The sequence below is a fragment of the Prosopis cineraria genome, unplaced genomic scaffold, assembly GCF_029017545.1.
Source record: "Prosopis cineraria cultivar Desert tree isolate PC_DT_omini unplaced genomic scaffold, ASM2901754v1 PC3, whole genome shotgun sequence".
Lineage (NCBI taxonomy): Eukaryota > Viridiplantae > Streptophyta > Magnoliopsida > Fabales > Fabaceae > Prosopis > Prosopis cineraria.
The window spans coordinates 37,418,435-37,442,013 of NW_026555334.1; the positions used below are offsets into that span (position 1 = coordinate 37,418,435).

Here is a 23,579-nt window from a genome sequence, read left to right on the forward strand (position 1 = left end):
TATTTTTTTAATAAATTTTACATTACATGCAGCAAAAGATCTACATCCAACATCTTTACAGTACTACTATTTTGTGCCTGACGGTCCATAAAGTCTGATTGAGAAGGAAATTACTGGTGATTAATGCATCATGGCGTTGTTTACCTTCAAAGTCTAAAGTCACATCCCCATGTTATTATATTATAAAAGACTTTTAGTTACCTAACTAAAATTAAAAAGAATGACCAACTTATTAATTTTATCATAAAAGTAAAATAAATTATTTATTTTATTTTTATTTAAATAAAAACATTTTAAATTTGAATTATATTCTCTGTTATAATTAATAATTTAAACATGATTAATGTTGAAAAATCCTAGTACCAATCAAGTGACTGTTAAATGTTAATAGTTAAATGAGAGAGAATTGTGTTGATGGGGCACGCGCTGTCCACTGCGCGTTTGCTTCAAACCAAGACCGCAGCAATTGTGGCAGTGGGGTACCCAGGTTCCAGAGATACAATCTTTATTCTTTAATGACTTGAAGACCAACGAAGCCGTTCAGTCATAAGTCATAACTCGCTAATCGCTTGTATTTTCTTCCTCCGCTTCTTTTATTGCAGAGTGGCCCTTCACTTATTTGCGACAGCCAAGATTAGCCGCAACAAGCGTGGAAGCAAAGGCAAATCCAAATCCTAGTCCAATAAGCCATCGCTATTTGCCGATGATCCCACGTTACCACCATATAAAGAGACAAACCTCCAGACGCTGATCCTCATCGATAACTCACTCTCTCTTTGAGTTGAAGTCCTCCCTCATCACTTCCCACCTCTTCCTGTAGCTCCGCGAATTTCAGCTCTCTTTGACTTTTCAGTAACATTGCATTTCAATTCTGATTATACTGGTGATCTCCTTCTCCTTCTCCTGCAATTTCGTCTTGTTTTAAACCTCCTCAATGTAAAAGGAGTGAACTTGATTGACTTGCTGTCAACTGTCAATTCCTTCCTCTTCGCTTTTAAGAGGATTGGTCAATTCTTTTGTGAAAAATTAGTTACATGCATTGTGCAGGATTTATTCAAAACGAGCAATTTGAGATTATTGAAAGGTTTTCGTATATATATGATCACGCATATTTCTTTTTTCGTGGGATTAAAGAGCTCTGATAACTTTTAGCCGCAAATACTGTCTAACTTTGCTTAGCTTTCCAACTCTCATCCTTTCCTCGTTCTTGGTGTTTGTCATGTCCTTCTAAGAGCCATAAAGAAAGAGAAGAAGGGAGAAAAGTGTCGGTATTTTCTGTCAAATTGTAGGATATAGTGAATATGATGCATTAGGTGTCACCTAAGTTTCTATTTTGGAGCATTCCTTATCCTGATTATCTGGAAGGTCATTTTGTTGCTAGCGTTGATTTTTGTTTGCCCTTTCTATCTCTTCTATATATTCGTACCCATCCCATTAGCTTCCATTATCTTGTGTTGTTTCAGGCTGCGTCTAGATTGAATGTTGTGAACAAACTATGGGTTTCAAGCCTTCATGCAGTGTTGCTCTGCTTCAACTCCTTATAGCTGTTTACGTTTGTTCTCAATGTTTTACTGTTGAAGTCGGGGCTGACCAGAACGCTACGCTAGTTGTAGATGCTTCTGGTGCATCTGGAAAGCCAATACCTGAAACATTTTTGGAATATTCTTTGAGGTCAGCAATAAACCTGTACCTTTGACTTCTTCTTCTTCTTCTTCTTCTTCTTCTTCTTTTTTCCCCTTTTTGCCTCATTTTCTTGATAACACTTTCTGCTGCAAACCTATCAGCTTGTAGCATCAACCGTCAAAGTTGGTCTCTCTATTCTTCTGTATATGCCATGTTTGTTTAACGTCTAATTGATTCATGCAGTTACATTAAGGTGTTTTTTTCACCGTGACTATCATGACAAAAAAAGCACGGTAATGAAAGTACCGGTGTGTCTTGTTCCCTATGAAATGCATTAACTGAGACGCGCAAAAGCCTTAGAACTTTTCTATTTTTGTTTTCGGCCCAAGGATCTGAAATTATGTATTGAAAAAAGAAATAAAAAATCATCAATTCTGTTCACCAAAAATAAATAAAAAAATAAATCATCAATCCTGTTCAGGACGTCATCTGCGTGATGTTATGTTTGATTAAACCAGACACACCCTTCAGTTAATTGTCTTGAATATTCCTGAACATTTCTTTCAGTTTTTATAGTCAACAGGGACGTATGAGGATTCAATTTGATAGCCCAGCACACTTCACATCTTGGAAAATGATTGATTTTTTTCAAATCTGTTCTGCAGGAGATCAATCATGCCGGAGCAGGGGGATTGTGGGCAGAGCTTGTCAGTAACCGAGGTCACTTCCATGATTCTAAACTTCTAAATTGGGAAAAAATATGCTGAAATATCTCTCTCAGAATTTCCTTTATAATTTTGCCAGACCACAGCTTATGTTTATGATTGCACAACATTCCTGTCTTAATTGGTGTTAAGAATAGCTAAGAATTTGGGAGAGTCCTGTAGGTGAAGAAAATATTTACTATGTTAAGAGAGGAAGTGCTAGTTTTAAAAGTTTTGCAGGTTAATGAGGTGGTTGATTATAGTGACTCCAAAGTGAAGTGTCTTTGTGGTTGTAGTATTAACATAAGTAGAAATTGGAGTTAATGTTAAATACAATCGAGTATTCTGGTAATATATTTTGTTTGGTCCCTTCCTCTTCTCCCTAACCTTTTCTCTTCTTTTGTTCTTAACAAACGGAAAACAGTTGAAGTGCCGTTCTCATCAATGCAAACAGAACTTAAAATGATGACTGAAGAAAAAATGAAGATAAAGGACTAAAATTTCACAGTCCGATATACTTTGACTATCTTCAGTCATTCAAATTTTTTGACATTTTCATTGGCAGTCTCAAAAAAGAAATGAACATCTTATTTCTTACTCAAATTTTTGAATATTGTGGTTGATGGAAATTTGTATTTCAGGTTTTGAAGCTGGTGGTCCTAACATTCCCTCCAATATTGATCCTTGGGCAATTATTGGAAATGAATCAACCATAAATGTATCAACTGACCGTACCTCATGTTTTGAACGTAATAAGGTGGCACTTCAATTGGAGGTGCTCTGTGACAGTGAAGGTGACAACATCTGCCCGGCTGATGGTGTTGGCATCTGCAACCCTGGTTTCTGGGGCATGGTAAATCTAATTGATACCTTTCACCGTTTGAGATCATGATTTTAAATCTATGCTGCTTTTAATTTTCAATCGTTAACTCACTCATTGTCATTCACGGTTGGGACTGAAAAAAACTCGTACATCGGTGCTTTTACCTTCTTTCAGAATATTGAGCAGGGGAAGAAATACAAAGTGATCTTCTATGTTCGCTCAACTGGATCAATTAATCTGAAAGTTTCGTTGACTGATTCTAATGGTACAGCAAAGATTGCTTCGACTGACATCAAGTGAGCTTGGTTTTAATTTGTTGCCTGTCAAGACACGACAGTCTTTCCCCAAAATGCCATATTTTGCATCTATGAGTAATATATATAGTTGATCTTGCAGAGCTTCGGCATCTGATGTCTCAAACTGGACAAAGGTGGAGACTTTACTAGAAGCCAATCAAACAAATCACAATGCGAGACTTCAATTCACAACAACCAGCAAGGGTGTAATATGGTTGGATCAAGTGTCTGCTATGCCCACTGACACATATAAGGTCTGTGTTTATAAGCAAGAAAAGCCTTTATGATGACCATAATTGATATTGCATTAGCTTTCATGTGATGAAACAACAACTAGGTTCCACATGCAAGGTTAACGGTTATCTTTCCATATCTCATTTCCATCTTGCGATCTCTAATTTGATCATTAGCTACACGTAATCTTGGAATTGAAGGTATGATAATGGAAATATTGAAAAAACCCACGTGCTCTTGAAATTCAACATGGGAGATGGATTGTTATTCTAAAAGTTCAACAATAAGCATATGTACAGAGGTTTTGGACTCTTGCTTAAATACAATTACTTTTTAAGTCAGTATCTGTTGCAGTGATTTACTGTAGAATAGGATTTCTTATTTGACATTCGTATTGGTGACATATATAATTTATTTTTGCTCAGGGACATGGTTTCCGAAGTGATCTTGCCAAAATGCTTGCAGATTTAAAACCAAGTTTTATGAGATTTCCAGGTATAATGAATATATTGGCTTAAATTTCATGATTATAAACTTTGGTTTAATCAAAAAAAAAAAAAAAACGTTTTATAGTGCAAATCTTGTGCATTGCCATGTTCTATACCCTCCACCCTATTTATGTGTCTCCAAAAGGCATATACTTGATTTAGATTGTGCTTGTTAGGGAGAATGGAAAATATAGTGGACTGTGAAGTGGAAGGTTTTGGTTTTCACTTCTTTTAGTTAATAAAGGTGGTAGAAATTAACAGGTGCACCCATATTCAACCATCTTTCTTTTTTGTTTTTTTTTTCCTACCAAGGAAGTGCAAAACGGAGGGATGTTCTTGAGAGCCAGAATGATCCTTTTTCTTTCTTTCTTTCCCTTCTTTTTTGTTTTGGTGTTAAAGGATCTATTGAGCCTGATTTTATGAATTTCACGTAAAATAGTATTTTTGAAATGCATCTTGAGGCATTTCATCTACTAATTCTCTCTTCCGGTTTGTGTAACTAGTATTTTAGCTAACTTCTTCTCTTCAAACATTGCTCTAGGTGGTTGTTTTGTTGAGGGAGAATGGTTAAGAAATGCATTTAGGTGGAAGGAAACTGTTGGACCTTGGGAAGAAAGACCTGGGCACTTTGGTGATGTTTGGATGTACTGGACAGATGATGGACTTGGCTATTTTGAGTTTCTTCAAGTGGGTTGCTCTTTCCAATTGTTGAGTCATGTGATTCGGATGTTTATATTTTGTGGAAAGTTTTGTAAAAATTGAACAAGTTGATTATTATTTCTTTTTCTTGTTGAGCAGCTAGCAGAGGACCTTGGCACATTGCCAATATGGGTGTTTAACAATGGTATTTGTATTTCTTGATATCTTAAATAAGGTTGACTGTTAACAAGAAGTGGTGAACTTTTGTTTTTACTGATCGAGTCTCTCATTTCAGGTATCAGCCACAATGATGAAGTTGACACATCTGCCATTTTACCTTTTGTGCAAGTATCATTTCATAATCACCCCCCCCCAGAAAAAAAAAATCCTTTTTCATTCCCTTTTGTTTTGTGTTGCCTTAAGAACTTGGAAACATCTCTCTTGGGATCTTGATTGCAGGAGGCCCTTGATGGAATTGAGTTTGCCAGAGGTGATCCAACTTCAAAATGGGGTCGCGTTAGAGCTGATATGGGACACCCAGAGCCATTTAACCTGAAATATGTTGCTGTCGGGAATGAGGATTGCAACAAGAAAAACTACCAAGGCAAGCGCACGTTTCTTATTAGTCCCTTTATAATCCATATGTGCCTTTATCTTGATGAAAGATTTCTCTTAGGTAGTGTTATTTACTTTTAATGAATACCTATGTGTACCTGATTTCCTTCTTGAATTAGTGCTTCTTCTTCTTCTTCTTCTTCTTGGTTTTTTTTTTTTTTTTCCAGTGCGCTGTGCTACACAGAGAGTTGAATATAAGTTTATTCATTTGCAGCTTTTCCTCCTTACAAATTAGTTCTATGTTGTCCTTTGTTCTTCCTATATCTCCCTATAATGCATAATTAAGAACAAATCCTAATATATTATTTAAATGACACTCGTTTTCTTTTGAATCTTTGATTGGCCAGGAAACTACCTTAAGTTCTACAATGCAATCAGAAGTGCCTATCCAGACATCCAAATTATCTCAAATTGCGATGCTTCTTCTAGGCCATTAAATCACCCAGCTGATTTTTATGATTATCATGTAATATTCTGGTTTAGTTCATGACACAATTTTGAGAAATAATATGCACATTTAGTTTTTTTTTTTTCCTTTCCATTTTTGGTTGATCTTCTTGTTTTATCCCTTCTCATACTCTATATGAATAGGTTTACACAAGTGCCAACGACATGTTTTCAAGGGCTCAAGTATTTAATAGTGCGTCACGTGAGGGTCCAAAGGTATAGTAGTCTCCTAGTAATTTTTGTGTGTGTGTTTGGGGGGGGGGTTTGATGGATGAATGCTCAAGCTGTTTGAATTCCCTACAGGCTTTTGTCAGTGAGTATGCAGTGACCGGAAAAGACGCAGGGACGGGAAGCCTTTTAGCAGCCCTAGCTGAAGCAGGATTCCTGGTTGGACTAGAAAAGAACAGGTTTGAGTCATCTCTTAAAAAATTTTCTACTATTTTAAATTTTATCTAGGACTGACAATTCTTGGTAAACCATTTAAAATATTAAATCATATATATACTGGGATTACTAGATTCTTTATAAGTTCTTGTAACGAGGACCATATTAGCTCTCTGTTCATACTTAGATGCTGATGGCTAGTTGATATTGGATACGAGTTAAATATGGGCTAAAGCAAGCCAAGCCTAATGTCAAGTTTAAATCATCTCTGTTAAGTGAGCTTCATTTCAAGCTCAGGAATTTCCTCTTTTTTGAGTAAAAAGGAAACTTCATTCACAAAGAAGTAAACTATTACAGACTAAGGGAAAAAACCCAAGAAAGGAAAGACAAAAGACCCCCTAAGGAAGCAAAAAAGCCTAATGTTGGGGCAAAAGATACAAGTTAAAATCACAAGGGACACTATGTGCTAACTTAGCAAGGTAGTCAGCATCCCTGTTGTCTTCTCTATACAAAAAATTAATGTTAACATTCCAATTCCTAATTAAAAGCCTTCTGGTAGCCAGTATTATATCATAGAAGGGATGGTAACTATGGTAACCAGGAATTTCTTTGCCATGCTCATGAAGGTGGCCTATTTGTCCTAAAATTATGTTAAAATAAGTTAGTAGGGATCTGAGCTGCCAGTTCAGTTCACCACTTCATGTCCAACCTTTTCATTTATTCTTTTCTGATGCAGTGATATTGTCCACATGATCAGCTATGCTCCGCTTTTCGTGAATGCAAACAACAGGAGGTATTTTTCTTTGTGCTACGAATGAGAACACTAATTTCTATAATCCAAACATACCCTGAATAATCCTCACATTAATTCAGAGATAACCTTGAAAAATGAGGTGTTTCTGTTGACAATGACCATGCTGGAATTAAGTGGTTTCTGTCATTAGGTGGAACCCCGATGCAATTGTATTCAACTCCTTTCAGTCTTATGGAACTCCTAGCTACTGGGTGCAACAGTTTTTCTCAGAGTCAAGCGGAGCAACGCTTCTTAACTCATCACTTCAAACATCACCTCCTTCTTCACTTGTAGCATCAGCGATTGTTTGGCAAAATTCTGTAGATAAGAACAATTACATACGAATAAAGGTAACATAACAGGAGACTTTTTGTGTTGGTTACATCCGTTTCTTTGTCATCTCACATAATTTCCCAATTGAGAATCCTGTTCTATTCGCCATGTCTTAGTGGTACAGCATCAGTCGGACTTTGATAAACCTCTTAATGAAGAGTCATGTGTTATGAGAAAGCCTAAAAGATCAAGGACACCAACACATAATGCATTTTCGATTTCACATGAAAAAATTGCGTGAAAATCTTCCTCAGAACTGATTTTAAACTGGAACAGGGTCCAAAGTTATTGTCATAAAATTGAGCAAAGTAACACATCCTATTATATCAGAAGATCAGTGGATGTTGTTATATGTTAGGAGTGTTTTGCTTTTATCAGCACCGTAATCACCCGGGAGCAATTGTTCAGGTTGTGAACTTTGGAAGCACCGGGGTGAACTTCAAAATTTCTATCAATGAACTGGGCCCAAAATCTGCACAATTGAGTTGGGCAAATAAAACTGTGCTTACATCTGCTAACGTTATGGATGAGAACTCCTTCTCTCAGCCCAAAAAGGTAGCTTAGGCTTCTCTCTTGTTTAACACTTACTGTATATAATCCTGTGCATGAATTTTTGGTTTTGAATTATAGTCTGTAGATTTTGCACAAGAAAATCTTTTTTTTGGGGGGGGGGGACGGGGATTTTTTTTTGGTAACATTTTTTGGTTTTATTGGAGGATTTGAATTCAGGATTCCACCTTAAATTTTCCTGCTATTCATATTTAAATTCAGTTTTTTTTTTTTTTTGGATTCTGTTTGAATTGAGCTGGATGGATGAGAAGGAGAGAAGAATTTTTCTTTTTTTAAATTCAAACAACAATTGTGGGGATTGAAATTTCATTTTCCATTCTTCTCAATCCAACCATGCCCTCCCAACAAATCTATATGTGAAAACTTTCATGAATTTTATCAGATGGAAAACATAACTATTGGAATTTAGATCGTTTTTTGCATCGTTGTGATTTAAAATCAAAACTAGGCCGAAGTACTGTTTGAGATGCGAACCATGCCAAACGGGCTTATGGTATTGTTCTTGTCAAAATGCATACAGGTAGCGCCAATGCAAAGTGTGCTTCAGGCTTATGGGAAGGACATAAATGTAATACTGCCACCACATTCATTCTCTTCATTTGATATATTGAAAGTATCCACTAATCTGGAGATGCCAGGGAGTGACTATTCCACAAAGTCTTCTATTTAAAGTGTCAAGAGAAGTATGATCTATATTTAAAAATAAAAGGGGGGAAAGGGATGGAACGCATTTACACGTATGGTCTTGTGCAGTAAGTTACGATTAACTATACTCGGTTGGCATTTTTGCTAGCCTCTTGCCTATGTAATTGACCCCTTGTATGTTGTACATGATAAAAATTTGGTTTCGTACAATTTCTACTTTATATAGCCGTATTGCAATTGATTTATGTTTTGTTGCTTTTTGAAATAGTTTTGTGTAACGATTTTCTATAGGAATTAAGAAGAATAGTACACACATGCACCTACAAATTTAGGTTCCAAAACAAGTGAAAGATAAATGTCAAGGGAACAAAAAGTGTCACCAAATACACACACACACTTTCCCCAATAAATCAAGAGAAAATCTCCGAAGTTTTATGCAATTGGTGGTAAGGGTTTTCAAATATATGCACTAGGTGATGCTCTAATGGCAAGGAATGTGAATTATCAATTAGCTTTGAGTTCAAATCCCTGCTCAGAGTTGAAACACCCAAAATACAGTTCATAATGATATGAATTTACCAGGATGCCTGAAAGCAGCAGTCACTTGTATTCTGGGAGGATTTAATGAAAACAACTCCATTAAGATATCAAAATGATGTATGCACCCCAAATGAAATGCCTGCCTCAGTACTAGAGTTTTAAAACCAATTGAAAACTATATAGCATATAACTAATGCAATTGATTAATGAGACAGAGATTGTTGATAGGCGAATAACAGATAATAATGACAATTAAAACCAGCAAAGAAAAAAAAAATTGCTTTAGTTCTGGTTCAGACATTCTTCAACTTCTTCATTTTAGAAGGAGGCCATCTACCTTTCTTCCTGAGTCTCCGCTTTCGGACAAGCCTTTTCCTTCGAAGCCTTATCTTCTTTGCCAATTTCATCCTCAACCTCTGTTCTTGCCTCTCCTGCAATTTCGATTCCAAGGGAAGTTTGTCAACTGGCACAACCTCTTCCTTCCCTTCCGGAGGCGATCCAACATCAGCTGCTGAAGATTCCGCCGCAGCATCAGAAGCAGCCCTAACAATGGCATCACTTACGTTCTTAACAGGAAATGCTGTTGAAATTCGAATTCCGCTCGAAGTCCTCGGAGGTAGATCGATGGGTTTGAGATGCCATCTGGAAACTAATCCACAATGCAGATTTTCACTTTAATTCTCCATTTGATGGCATAAGATTAAGTAACAGGATAAATTAACAAAAGAAACAAGGAATCGCGTCGATGAATCATGAAATTCGGCCTGCAGCATCTTCGAAGAAAGTAAAAACAGGGAATGGAATGCAGGAAAGTGATTAGGAAGAAGGGCCCTGCGAACTGAACTTGGAGATAAAAGGAAATGCAGCCAGGGAGAAAAATAATACTGGTTTTAGAAGAGAAAGAGGTTCTTACCGGTGGTGGGAGTAAAGGCCCAAGTGGATGAAGAAGGAGAAGAGAGAGTGAAGGAATTGAAGCAGAGAAGAGCCATCGTTTTGAAGTTGGAAAAGGATGAAGGGATAAGATAAGACAGTCCCGCGTGAGGTCCTTCCCTGGCGCTCCGGTCTGCTCTTGCCCTGTGTCCAGTTTCTATGCTGTTGCTGTTATTTTGATCTGGACCGTCGGTTCACCTTCTTCACCGAAAGTCAAGTTTATATTTTTCTGATAAACAAAAAAGAAAATGATTACATAAAAGGCCCGGAAGATGGAAATAGAATTTTACAACACCGTAAGCAAACTTAAAAAATTCAATAATTTTACTACATGAAATTCAAAATATATTAAAAATTGAAATAATGATTAGTATATATTAAATTTTTAATATAAAAATATTCCTATTGAAGGGAGAATAACAAAAAAGAACACCCTCAAAATATACAAGTAATTATTATTATTTAGTCTTCAGATATTTTAATTTTTGACAAAATGATATATTTGGATTGTTGACTGAAACGAAGTATAAAATGACTATTTTTTCTGCAAGTTTTGCTCATCAGTTGCAAATATTAAAAATAAATGACTCTCATATATTGATAAATAATTATTTTTATTGGATTATTAATTGAATTGAAGTAGAAAATGACTTCTTCATTTCTATAAATTTGTGATTTATAAATAAATTTTAAAAATATTATTTTTTAAAAAATAATTACTATGATTGCACTTGATTGATAAAACAAATTTGTAGGAAGAAATTAATCATTTTTTAATCAATAACTCAATTAAAATAATAATTTTTTATAGTATAATAGTCATTGAAAATAAATATATCATTTTATCAAAAATTAAAATGTTAGACAATTTCTCAAAACTAAATAATAATTATAATATTTCGGTCTTAATTATCAATTGGATATTTAAGAATTTTTTTGGGTCATTTTTGCTATTCAAAATCATCTTTTACTGAAAAAACTCGAGTAATTTTCATTTCTTCCCCTCTCATGACCTATCTTTGGTTTTTTTTTAAGTGTGTGTTTGATTGAAAATTTTTGGAGAGGAGGGGAGATATTGCTCTCTTTTAAATTAGAGTTTTTGTCATAAGGAAGCTAGTTTCTTCAACTATTTTGCCCTTACTTAATTTTTAATATTTTGAATATATTCATAACTAAAAAAAAAAAACTCTCCTACATATCAAATTATACTTTACTCTTATATTTCAATTGACTTCATTACATTTTTTTTTAAAAAGTTACATTTCATCATATTTTATTTTATATCTAGTTATTTATTTTTTATAAAAAATTATTATCATTACAATTATTGGTTTAATTTTTTTACATATTGACAATATGATAGAATGAAAGTGAATTTTTAAAAATTCATGCAATTAAATTGAGGTATAAAATTATTTTCTATATGAAAAAATAAAAATAAATAAATTAATATATAGGAATATAATAGTTAATTAGTTATTATCTCCTTCCTCTCTTCTTTTAAATCAAATAAAGAATCATTAAAAACCTCTCTTCATCCCTCTCTTCCAACAAAATTAAACAAAATAATATTAGAACCCTTCCCTTTCCTCCCTTCTCATCTACTTTATTGTTTTTCCTGAACCAAACACGCCCTAGCTAACCAAACACGCCCTAGTCAAAAGCTCCCACATTTTCTGATTTTCACTTTTTACCTTCCTGCGCAAACCCCAAACTCCAAAGTAGCCGCTTCATAATTCATAAACCCAAAACCTGCGAAAACCCTCTTGTTCGGAGCACAAGGATGGTGTACAGCACAGCGGCTCCAAGTCTAACCCAAAAATCTCTAATCTTTTATCGTGCCGTGAAATTCTCACGGGGGCCCATTTCACATTTTCGCCATCAGGGTCATCTTCTGGCAACTCCAATTCGAGCGAGTCCGACTCGAAGCTACTCAGACCACCTGCACTATTATCCTCTGAACTGTAGCCATGCAGCAGTGTTTAAGGACTTGCGTAGCTCTGGCGTGGGATTTAAGCATCTGGGTTCCGATCATTTTCGGGTTTCAGCTGTAGCGGATGATGGTCCTGGTGGATATGGGGGTGCCGGAAGTGGGAACTCCGGTGGGAGGGGCGAAGGCAGCGGCAGTGGAAGCGATGAAACTGGCGGTGGAGGAGAAAAGTGGTCCTTCTTGTCATGGTAAGAGGGTGCTTTTCCTGTTATTTCTTCTGGGTTCTGCGCATTTATTGTTTCAATTTATTCGTTTAGCTGAGCTTCTCCATAAGAAAGAATTGTCATGTAACTGAATTGCTATGCCACAATGAACAAATATGTAGAGAACGGATAAATAATGCAGTAGATTGTGTCTCCCTCTAACCAGCGAACACTTTCCTTCTTTCTCTCTGTCTTCCAATCTTCCCTTATTCCTTCTCGTTCTCCACCTTCTTTTATTCAATGGTGAAAATTTCCGTTCTAATGTCTCATAATACATTAGCATGGAAAATTGACTCGATCACTGAACTGCATATTATCAGTTATTGTCACCGTAGTTTTTGTTGTAGCTTAACATCCGGGGTGCCTTTCATTTCGTTCCGCTCATAAATACCAAGGTTCCAGCTAACAGTACTTCTTATTTCACATTTGTCTATAACATATCTGGTCTCCCTCTTAATGGTCTGCTTTATACAAATTATATATTTTTCTCTTTCAATTGATCATTCTATCACTGTGAACAACCTCCTACGGATTGGATGTAAATGTCGAAAACAGGCTATGTCCTGTTTCTGATCATTTAGGTATCCGAACACTTGTTAAAGAAATCAAAAAAAGTTCCAGGAGGTTGCTAGAAAGTAGAAATATTAGGCTAGCCAAATGCTAGTCAATTATCATGATGCTTTTGTTTCGCTAAGATTGAAGTTTTCTTTATGATTCTAACTTTAAGGCAATATTGTATTGCTATTGTGCTGTGTTTGGGTTGGACCATGTAATGCGACATTTAAGCTTAATCTAGTCATGCCTTCCAGTCTAGGAATGCAAGAACTGGTTGCCTTTACCTTTTCTTTTCAAGCTATTTATATTTGCTTTTCTCAGCTTTGAAAATGAGTCCCAACTTACACTACAGGTACATGGCTCTTCTTGGAAAGTATCCTATTTCAGTTAAAGCTCTAACATCTGCACTCTTGACATTAATTGGAGATTTGATTTGTCAGGTAATACTTATGTAGTTGCTATTGATAATTTTCTACATGTTTTTCTTCCTCCACTGGCCGGCACTCTAGCAGAAGCATGTGTAGTTCATAAGAACTATTTTTGAGATATGAAAATTATGAAAACATGACAAAACAAATGGATACTTGCTTTCATATCTTTGCATTATGGTATATATTATAAGTTGACTAATATATGACGCTAGGATGGATCCTTGCAAGGTTTTCTTTGCTGATCCCTATCTTATTGTTTCAGTATGCTTGTTGTAGGGGAAAAGCTTTAGTGGATTCTCCATTAAAATGTATTTACTTTGTATAGTTGTAGTGTCCATTGTTCCAAAACAATATTGCTGTGTTGCATGCTTTTTCTTTCATCTACATGTTTTGATTTTATTTTCTTCTGATTGGTCTTATTTTTTGCAGCTTGTGATAGATCATGTGCCATCACTGGATATCAAGAGGACATTCATCTTTACTCTGTTGGGTTTTGTATTAGTGGGTCCGACATTGCATTTATGGTAATGCTTCTGCACCCATGTTGGTATTATCAATATCGTTACCAATTAGTGCAATGGTATTTTTATCCAAGAAAAAATGGTGCAATCATATTAAACTGTGATTGCATTTGTTCTGCCAAAATGCTTCAAGAATTTATGAAGATAATTATAAAGTATTAACCTGTTAGCTTCCCTGACACCTGTTTTGTTTTTATTTTTTTAATTAATGAATCTTTTAGGTACTTATATCTGAGTAAACTAGTTACTCTGCCTGGTGCATCTGGTGCATTTTTGCGGCTTTTACTGGATCAGGTGAGGATTATTTTTATTTGTTGGTCTATCAACTATCTATTGCCACTTTGCATCTACTATGTTTTACTTTGTTTGGCAGACATTTTAATTGTTAATGCTGTGGAATATGACTGCAGTTCTTATTCGCTCCCACATTCATTGGAGTATTTTTGTCTACGTTGGTAGCTTTAGAGGGAAAGCCGTCACAAGTTATACCCAAGCTTGAACAGGTGATGCTACATTTCAAACTTGTAACTGCTTATAAAATGGTTTTCCAGAATATAATTCCCTTGTTTTAGAGAGTGCATGCTCATGCATAGTTCATTTTGTAGGAGTGGTTTTCTGCTGTTCTAGCAAACTGGCAACTATGGATACCGTTTCAGTTTCTCAACTTTAGATTCGTCCCACAACAATTCCAGGTTAGGCTATCAGGCTAAACACACGCAATGTGTTGATTTGACTTCAAGAATAATCTCTTCTTTATCACTCTGAAGGATGTTAGACTTGTAATGTGAAGGATGGAAGCTCCTAACTCATCTGAAAGTAACTGGTTCCTATATTGAGTAACAAAAATTGAGGTCTTCTGCAAGAGGAATTTTTTTGGATGCCTGTCTAGTTGAATATGTGGAGACTATCTATTGTTATTTGTATAACAAAAGGGAATAATGCATGAGGAAAAATAGAAAACATTGTTATACCTGTTTGGTTTCTGTTCTCATCTTTTGTTTTTAAAAACCGTTTTGTAATGCAGTTTTTAATGTTGTTTTTGAAAACAAAACAAAACAAAAAATCTATTTGGCTGTGTTAATTTTAAAACATTTTTAGAATTAAAAAGTTGGTCGATACTCGATAGTGATGGTCGTCGGTGATTAATAGTTATGGCTTATGATAATTATTGGTCAAAGTAAATATAGTTTTCAATAAGCAAATGTAATGTATTTTAAAAAAAAAAAAAAGAAATGAAACAGTTTTAAGATATTTCTATTTTTTGGTTTTTAAAAACAAAAAAATGAGAACAGTTTTGGAAACAATTAGATTCAAAACACTCATCCAAACAAGTTTTTTAATTTTTTTTTAAACAGTTTTTAAAAACAGAAACCAAGTAGGCCCATGTTTCCTTATTCTTTGCTGGTTCGCACCATTTGTTGTTTGTGTCTTTGGGGTTTAATTTTGTAGGGGGGTTTGGTGTTCAAGAAAGTATACGCACGAATTGAGATATTAGTTGCCCTTTTTTAAGATAAGGTGTTATTATGGTTCTCATATGTCTGCAGTTGATGTGTCATGTTCTTTTTATCCGATTACTGTTGTCATGATAGATTTCTCATGGATCAACACATGTACCCTCCTAAACGTTTAGTCTATGTGGACTCATCATAGAATTACCTCGAATCAAGTTCTTGTAGTAGAATTTAAATGCTCCAAGAACGAAGATATCTCGGTCATTGTTACATTTGCAGAATGGTGGTGTTACCTCTATCCCCATGAGCTATAAATACTGTATTCTTGACACATGATATAATGAGCCGACCATGTCTAGCATCTACTCTTTTGTTGTATCTTTGCCTTCAGATTTGATTCTCCATTTTTTAAATGTATATAACTGTTGTGTGGATCAATTACAGGTCCTTGCTGCTAATATTATATCTTTGATATGGAATGTAATTCTTTCATATAAGGCGCATAAAGAAGTTCTTCAAAAATAGGGGTGCTTTATCCGCTAGAAAGGCACACCTGATTCAACTAGCTATATTATTGTAAAAGAAGTCCTTGGATCATCTAGGTTGTCTTTTACCTTGGAAATTCATCTGTAACAGTGAGTTTATGAGAGGCAGGGAGCAGGCATTTCTTTTTACTCCTGTAATTGAACTCTAATTCATGACTGTGACAACTGTTGGCTACTTGCAGAGTGTATATTTGAACAAAGAATTCCCAAAGGAAGAGTTTGCGATTAGGGAATGAAGTTGTAAATTTCTAAGCTAGCACGAACCTTTTCCTAGTGGCGCCCCTAGCGTGGCTGTGACATTCACCTAGATTTCTCCTGGATAGTCTTTCCCCACTTAACAGGATTAGTTGTCCTTAACTTTGACTGAAACTGTACGGCAGCCCATGTGGGGTAAAACGTGCTTCAACTTATAAGTCTCGGCGTGCTCTGCTCAAGAGAACCATGGGTGGGCTATATTCATCCACAGGAACACATTCCCAGTAAGAAGCCTCTAGCATTCGGAGATGGACTTGCAAAGAATAATAGCGCATGATGCATAGTGCTTGTGTTGAAGTGAATGTGTGTGTTTTTTTTTTCCCTTCCCCGGAAGGAGTTAGGTGATGAGGATGTAGTGAAGCAAGCATGATGTCAGAGAAGGGGGGTAAAACCGTCAATTGACACAGTAAAAAGTAAAATCTTTGATGCAGACAAAAGGTGGGTATGGGTGAGGGCGACAGTTTTGACGAAGACCGAAGAAGTCAGAGGAGATGTCATGGGGGTGGGGTCCAGGATCCACATGGGCAATGCATCCTGTAAAGCTAGCCGACACCTGCAACTACTTAGGTCAACCAGAAACGCTGTCGCTTTCTCTCTCCCGCCTCACATTAATGGCCATTCGCCAACCCTATGTTTGTCTTCATTGTAATTTGCAAACACCTGCCGTAGATTATAAATTACAGACTGACTGGGATATGGAGAATTGGAGATAATTCACTCCAGATGGGAAACTCCCCATGTGCATAACACTTCCTACTTCCTATTGGATGCTGCGGCGTTCATTGGGCTGACAAACAGCTTGGTGCTCTCAAGTCTGCAACTTTCGGGCTTTTTGCCTGTCCTTCACACCCAGGAAAAAAAAAAGAAAAGAAAGAAAAGAAAGAGTGTAAATAACAGAAAATATAAATCATAGTTTAGAAAAATAGAAGAATGCATGTGTTAGAGATTCATTTATTAAGTCTTTCTTTAAAATTTGAAGATTATTTCTATTATTATTTAAGTTGATGTTTGCTAAAAAAATAGCCTGGCTTAGTTTAATTTTAAGAGGTACAGCAGTAAGTTTTGATTTGTATTTTGATGAATTGTAAAAAAATAAATTAAGAAGACTCAATATATTTTTGAGAGTTGACAAGCATGGCATTGAAAACCATGTAACCTACTCCCTTTCTATATATAAGGAGTGACATTGATATTTTAAATAATTAAATAATTTTATTCTTGTTTTAAAAAATAAAATAGATCGTTATATATTTTCTCTATCATTATCATGATATTAATTATAATATTATTAGGATAAAATTAAAAAATTATTGTATTTTTATGTGAGTTTAATTAAATAATAAATTTTTATTGATGTGCGAAATTAGTTAAAAATATCTTATATGTAGGGGCAGAGGGAGTAATTAATTAAATTAATATCTTGATTGATTTGTATTTGAGGAATCTGATTATGGTTTTAGTTATTAATCATTGAAACAATAATTTAACCGATTTAATAACTTATATTCAATATGTGATCCAAAGAAGTGAGGCAGATATGCGTGTGCGAGATGCCCATCTCCAAGTGAGAAAGGGATTGGGAGTTGCCGGAGGGAACACCACTTTTGGATGATGATGATTTTTTTTTTTTTTTTTGGGAAACAAGGGGCGGATCCTTCTGTTCTGAGTTCTCAACATCAACGTGGACGCTGGCCGTGCGGGCAGAACTTGTCGGAGTTAACAGTCAAAAGACTAAAGTGGGTCCCATCAAAGCGTGTCCGCTATGATTGCCTCCCCTCGGGACAGTAATGATGCGGAGCTTTGAATTACTGCTGAAATGGGATACATAAAATAGAACAATAATAAAGTTCCAAAGTAGCGAATTATTCACGGCTAGGTTTTCAATAAAATTATTTGTAAAGTGAATTATAAATATTAATTTAAATATTTATAAATAAAAATTTAAATTTTAAATTAATTATTATTAAAATTTAAAAAAATATAATTTTTAATCCCAACACTTTCCTCACGATTTACTATTTAAATAAAATATAGGGATCTAAAATTATATTTTTTAAATTTAAATATCATATTTGTAGTTAAAATTTTTAAATTTACAATTGTTTAAATCAATATTTGTAGTTATTTTTTTAAAAAAAATATCAAAATATAATTGTCATTAATTTCTTCTTTTGGACTTGCCTATCATTCTTTCATACATAAATGGTAAAAGTTCCATGTCTTAAATGTTAAGCACACTGTTAGATGTTTGATTTTTATTTTTTCCATATTTTTATATCTAAATCAATTATCAATTTAGTTTTTAAAATTTAATTTTTACCAATATTAATCCTTTTAATTTTTTAAAAAAATGTAGGGTGCAGGGAGTGTGACTAGAAAATACTTGCAAAAGAACTAACTCATTAAAATCTAGCTTGAGACACTTAATCTTGAACAAATTTGTGGTGTAATGGTGGATGGTTATAAAAGTTGATGAACCTAATTAATAAAAATTAAATTTTCATGACCAAATTAATTAATAATTAAAGTAAACTTAATTCTTTGAAAACCAAAAGGGAATGAATGAAGAAGGGCATGTGATGTGAGAGAAAGTGGTGATTGGTGAGAAGGAGAGAAGCTAAAAGAAGAATGAGTCAGCAAATGCAAAACTTAGTAACAAGACTGTACTCCCAAGTACTCCCGCCCCAGCCTACCTCCCTTGACCCGTCACCAAACAACTCAACTCCTTTTATCATCTCAGGCCAAAACCAAAAAAATAAAAAAAAATAAAAAAAATCCTTGTGTCATCGTATCATGTTCACCGAATATAAATTCCAAAAAAAAAATTTATTTAAAAATATAAAATATTTTTTATGCCATTAAAAAATAATTACCTACTTTTAAATTAACCATATCTTTTCATCTTTACTCCTATTAGATATTCTATAATAAATATAAAATTATTATTAATAAGGACACTTTAAAAAAAAATGATTACACATTAAAAGATTAAAAATATCTTATATTTTTTAACATCAAACTTTTCAAAAAATATTTTACATTTTTAAACAGATAGAGTAATTATCAATTTTTATAATTTTATTAAATTTTATTTTTAACTTCTATAATTTTTTTAGTATTGTTAGTCTCTATAATTTTAAAAAGATTAAGTAATCTTTATTTTTAAAGTCTATGTAGTTTCAATAAAATTATAAAAATTAAAAATAAAATTGAATAAAATTGTAAAAGCTAAGATTATATTTTCCCAAAATTCTGGCCATTGGCACAATGCTGCAGTGGTAAAGTGATTTTCTCGAAAAAGGAAAGGATGTGGGTTCAATCCTTTTGAAGTGTTGCTGTTGGTGGAAACGAAGAGAGTGATAATTTTGTGGGAGCAATAAAAGCCGCCGGTGGGACAAACGGAATCCGCAGTCCCATCCCATTCCCCATCCCCATCCAAAGCCAGCTACCTCCAGTCTCTTTTCAACTACTTACGTCATTGCTCTCGTCACCCCCCAACTGCCAACTTTCCTTCCTCTTTCCTCAGTCTCATTCCCGACTCTTCCAATCTTTACATTCTATTCTATTTAGTATTTTTTAAATCGAACTGATAAAATTTTGACTTGACTTAACTGTTTAAATTTATTTCCATGCAATTCAATTCCTATGAATCTATTTAATAATTTGATCACAAGCCAATTCCTATAAAATTGTATGATTTTCGCACATGAAAAAAACCAACAGATTAATTTCAAGAATTGAGCCATAATATAAAAATTACAAAACTAAATAATTATTTCTTTTTTAAATAAATTACATTTGATTTGAGCTTTTAGCTGGAGCTTTATATTTTGCATGGAATGCAAAAAAGATCACATGATATGTAAATAATTTGTTTTCATATAACTTTATATTAATTTATTAATTTGTTCAAAGCATATTATTTTTAAAGTCATAAAATGTCTGACTTCACATCATAAATCTCACATGGAGAATCCTTGTGAGAGAAGTAAGGTTTTTAAGTATTCACCAGGAGTAACAAGTTATTAAGCATGTCAGAAACACTGAATTTTAATTAATAACGAAAGGTCCTCAAGATCTCTTATCACAATTTATCCTAATGTAAAAAGTACATAAAAATTGATAGAACAAGTGATTGATTATTATTAAAACTTTACGAAGCATAAACGATTACAAGTCTGAATTAAAGATAAAAACTAATTAATTAACCTCAGAACTATGGGTGCAAAATGCAAGTCTTTCGAGTGCTGTCTCTTGTCCCCTTTTGTAATTTAGTGCTCTATTTATATTGACAGAGTGATGATAGCTTCTTTCTTATAGTCTGAAATGTTTTATGATTTGGTCCTCAAGCTCCCTTACTATAATTTATCTGAATGTAAAAATATGTAAGATTTGATAGAATAAGTGGTTGATTATTATTAAAACGTTATGAAGCGTAAACAATTACAAGTTCTAAATTGAAGATAAAAATTAATTAATAAACCTGAGAACTATAGGTGCAAAATGTAAGTTTTTCGAGTGCTGTCTCTTGTCCCCTTCTGTGATGTGGTGCTCTATTTATATTGATAGAGTGATGGTAACTTCTTCCTTATAATATGAAATGTTCTTATGAATAATCAGGGATCTTGTGAAACAAATGGCAAGGTCTTTAATAACTGTCTTCTGTTTTTAGTGACCAGTCTGTCTCGTCGAGATACTTGAGCACAATGACACTGTTCCCGCAAGATTCGAGATCGTGTCTTTATATACCAGCAATTCATAAAGTGGGTTTGCAATTAGTGGGATTTTGACATGCCTACCTAGCCATGGCTTCCTATTGAGTTCGAAGTTGGCCCCTTTATTTAAATTGTTGATTGGGCTTGACTTTTCAGTCACTTAGTTCATATGGCTTTATGGCCTACTCAAAACGTTTTAGCAAGCAATGTTTCATATTTAGTCCAAACACTAAGTTTTAAGAGAATTTTTATCCAACATATCAATTTTTCTTTTTTTATTATGAGCTATCCATTTAAACTTATATTCATAACAATGTTATTTTTTATGACGTCAATATTACAAAAAAGGCTTCTTACAAAAGGCTTTAATTGATGGTAGCTTGAGTGAAATGTAGTCAGGAAGAACATTAATGGGAGGTGCTTATTAATTACGAATCCGGGGATGTCAGCTCTTAAATTAGAGTACATTATTATAAATCTCATGTCAAAGAGTCTAGTAAGAAAAGTGAGATTTATTAGCAATAATTTGTTGTGTTTAATCTCTTACTCATAAGAGAAGAAAATAGATATTTTCGTCGATCTTAGAATATCTGTCTACCAAACGTGTGACACTCTGCAAATTTATTTCTTTTATGTTCTGCTCTGTAAAATTGAAAAGAGAAGTAAAAGGGGGGGAGGTGGGGAGACTTATTAATCGACCTCGTGGGAATAAATAAAATTACAAACACATGTGATACCAAGGACGTGATTTGTAAACTAGGGTCAAGATGTTTCAAGGGGACATGGAACATGCGGTAAACGTTTTTTTTTTTTTTTTTTTCAGGCAAGAGAAGGCCTCGCACGCATTCTTGATTTTATTTATTCTTTCGGCATCAAATTGTAAAATATTTTTAAAAAAATTTAATGTTTCAAAATATAAAACATTTTAATATTTTTTTAATATAATCCTTTTTATATATTCTTTTTCTTTAATATTAGTCTTTCATTAATAGAATATTAAATGAAAGGTATTTTTAAAAGTTTATATTTTTTATTTTAAAAAAGTAAAATAATAAAGTGTATTTAATGAGTTTTATTATCATTTGAGATTTTATCTAAAAGTGTCTTATAACTTGAAACAGAGTAAATATTTTTTCCCCCTTGCCTAACACAATTTTTTTAGAGCTTCTTTGGGTAACTTTTAAAAGCACATTCAAATCACATTTAAAATATATTTTTTATCAAATTCAATAAATAATTGAATCCTTTAAATATATTTTTACAAGATATAAATTGAAAATCAAATAGCCGCTTAGTCTGCCATACCTTCAATTCCATGGCTCAAAGTCAGAAAATCTCTGAGAAAATTAGAGCCTTGAGTTTCGATTGTTTTGTGTTCTTGGTGAAGACATGCCAAGAAATATTATAATATATTAGAAGGTATTACATTAAAATAATTGAAGAACGAATTGATGGCTTGATTGAAACGGTGAGGATAAAGGTTTAGATTTGAATCAAATTCTTCATTTTGATATATAAAAATTTATAAATTTAGGTTTGATTTAAATTTAAATCTAAATCTATTTTAAATTATAATTTCTTAGTAATTTCAAATTCCTTTCATACCCTAATCATTTGAAATTTTTATTACTTTAAACATTTTATTCTTTTCACATTTTTATTATTGATATATTTATAAATCTAGTATATTTTTTCATCTTTTGTCAATTAAAAAATAAAAATAAAAATATCATTTCTAATTTTTTATTTTGTTTCAAATCGCAGTTCATTATTTTAATTTAAAATTTTTAAATTTTTCAAATAATATATTTTAAATATATAAATTTTAAATACGAGATTTAAAATATAAAATATAAAATATAAAATTTAAATCTAAATCTATCAATACAAACACAACTTGAAAATATAATATATAATATTAAGATAAATTTTATATTAAATTGACTTAAGTTATTTTGACAAGAAGTCAAACATAATATTATACCTAATTCTGCAAAATTTAATAGAAAAAAAAATCTAATCTTCATTTGTTCTATATTGCAGAATTTTATCTTTTTAAGAGACATCTCAAGGCCCCAAGTCAAATTATTCCCATACCTAATTCATGATCTATTTTATTTTCGCATTGTTATGCCTTTTGACTAAAGGAGACTATGGTATGTGAAATTGTCAGAGCAGAAATTATTAATTTTTCCGTTCGATCAACTTTTACATGCATCTTCGGCTAGATTTCCATACAACTTGACAACTGCTTGGCGCAATAAAGCTTCGACATCAACGTGCTCCAGGATTTAATATTCGGTTACCCAGTTAGATCTTTTTATATACAAAATTAAAGTCAAAAAGGTTGTTAATGAAGAAACTAAGATAAGGCATTCTGCAATATTTCTATCCAACGAGAACGACAGAGAAAGAGAAACAACCGAAACGAACATGACAGTAATGGTGGCCGTATCACTAGCATAGGGGACACAGTACGTAAAGGCTAACATATTATTCACAAAGTTGACTGAGTAAAGCATCCAGGCAACTGATGATATCGCAACATTAAATGAAATGGAAATATTAAGCAGTAAATTCTATATCCTTTCAACTAGTTTACCGCAATCAAGGAACTGGGATTTGAATTTATCACACTTGTTTAAATGACAAACAGAGTACTGGCTCAACTTCTAGAACATTTATTTAGACTTTGTGTAAGGAGGCCCACATCTGCTTTATTATTATTTATTTTTTTAAAAAAGAAACTCCGTGTACCAGAGTACCCCGATCGCTTCCCATACGTAGATACCGTAATTGTGTTCAATATTTGACCGAAAGAAAGAAAAAAAAAAAAAAGGAATGGCAGA

General features: G+C 33.5%; 3 protein-coding genes across 3 annotated transcripts; 2 read left to right on the plus strand and 1 right to left on the minus strand.

Annotated features, from left to right (window-relative positions):
* The first annotated feature begins 576 nt into the window (after nt 1-576).
* On the plus strand, nt 577-8,815 carry LOC129306135 (alpha-L-arabinofuranosidase 1-like). The gene is given in 19 exon segments (XM_054946515.1): nt 577-883; nt 1,464-1,649; nt 1,652-1,671; nt 2,289-2,343; nt 2,969-3,180; nt 3,325-3,446; nt 3,547-3,700; nt 4,106-4,175; nt 4,710-4,855; nt 4,967-5,012; nt 5,103-5,155; nt 5,267-5,411; nt 5,770-5,888; nt 6,014-6,085; nt 6,173-6,276; nt 6,990-7,046; nt 7,198-7,396; nt 7,788-7,934; nt 8,470-8,815. Coding segments are annotated over 18 exon segments (2,025 nt in total). The 5' UTR covers nt 577-883; nt 1,464-1,495; the 3' UTR covers nt 8,620-8,815.
* Nucleotides 8,816-9,302: 487 nt separating this feature from the next.
* On the minus strand, nt 9,303-10,248 carry LOC129306136 (50S ribosomal protein 5, chloroplastic). Its single transcript, XM_054946516.1, has 2 exons — nt 10,048-10,248; nt 9,303-9,783 (listed from the first exon to the last, which is right to left on the minus strand). Exons 1-2 carry the CDS (start codon nt 10,121-10,123, stop codon nt 9,428-9,430), a joined length of 432 nt encoding a protein of 143 aa, XP_054802491.1. The 5' UTR covers nt 10,124-10,248; the 3' UTR covers nt 9,303-9,427.
* A 1,512-nt stretch (nt 10,249-11,760) lies between these two features.
* LOC129304531 (protein sym-1) lies at nt 11,761-16,746 on the plus strand. The gene is made up of 7 exons (XM_054944217.1): nt 11,761-12,242; nt 13,165-13,252; nt 13,673-13,767; nt 13,986-14,058; nt 14,175-14,267; nt 14,370-14,456; nt 15,660-16,746. Exons 1-7 carry the CDS (start codon nt 11,848-11,850, stop codon nt 15,738-15,740), a joined length of 912 nt encoding a protein of 303 aa, XP_054800192.1. The 5' UTR covers nt 11,761-11,847; the 3' UTR covers nt 15,741-16,746.
* Nucleotides 16,747-23,579: the final 6,833 nt, after the last annotated feature.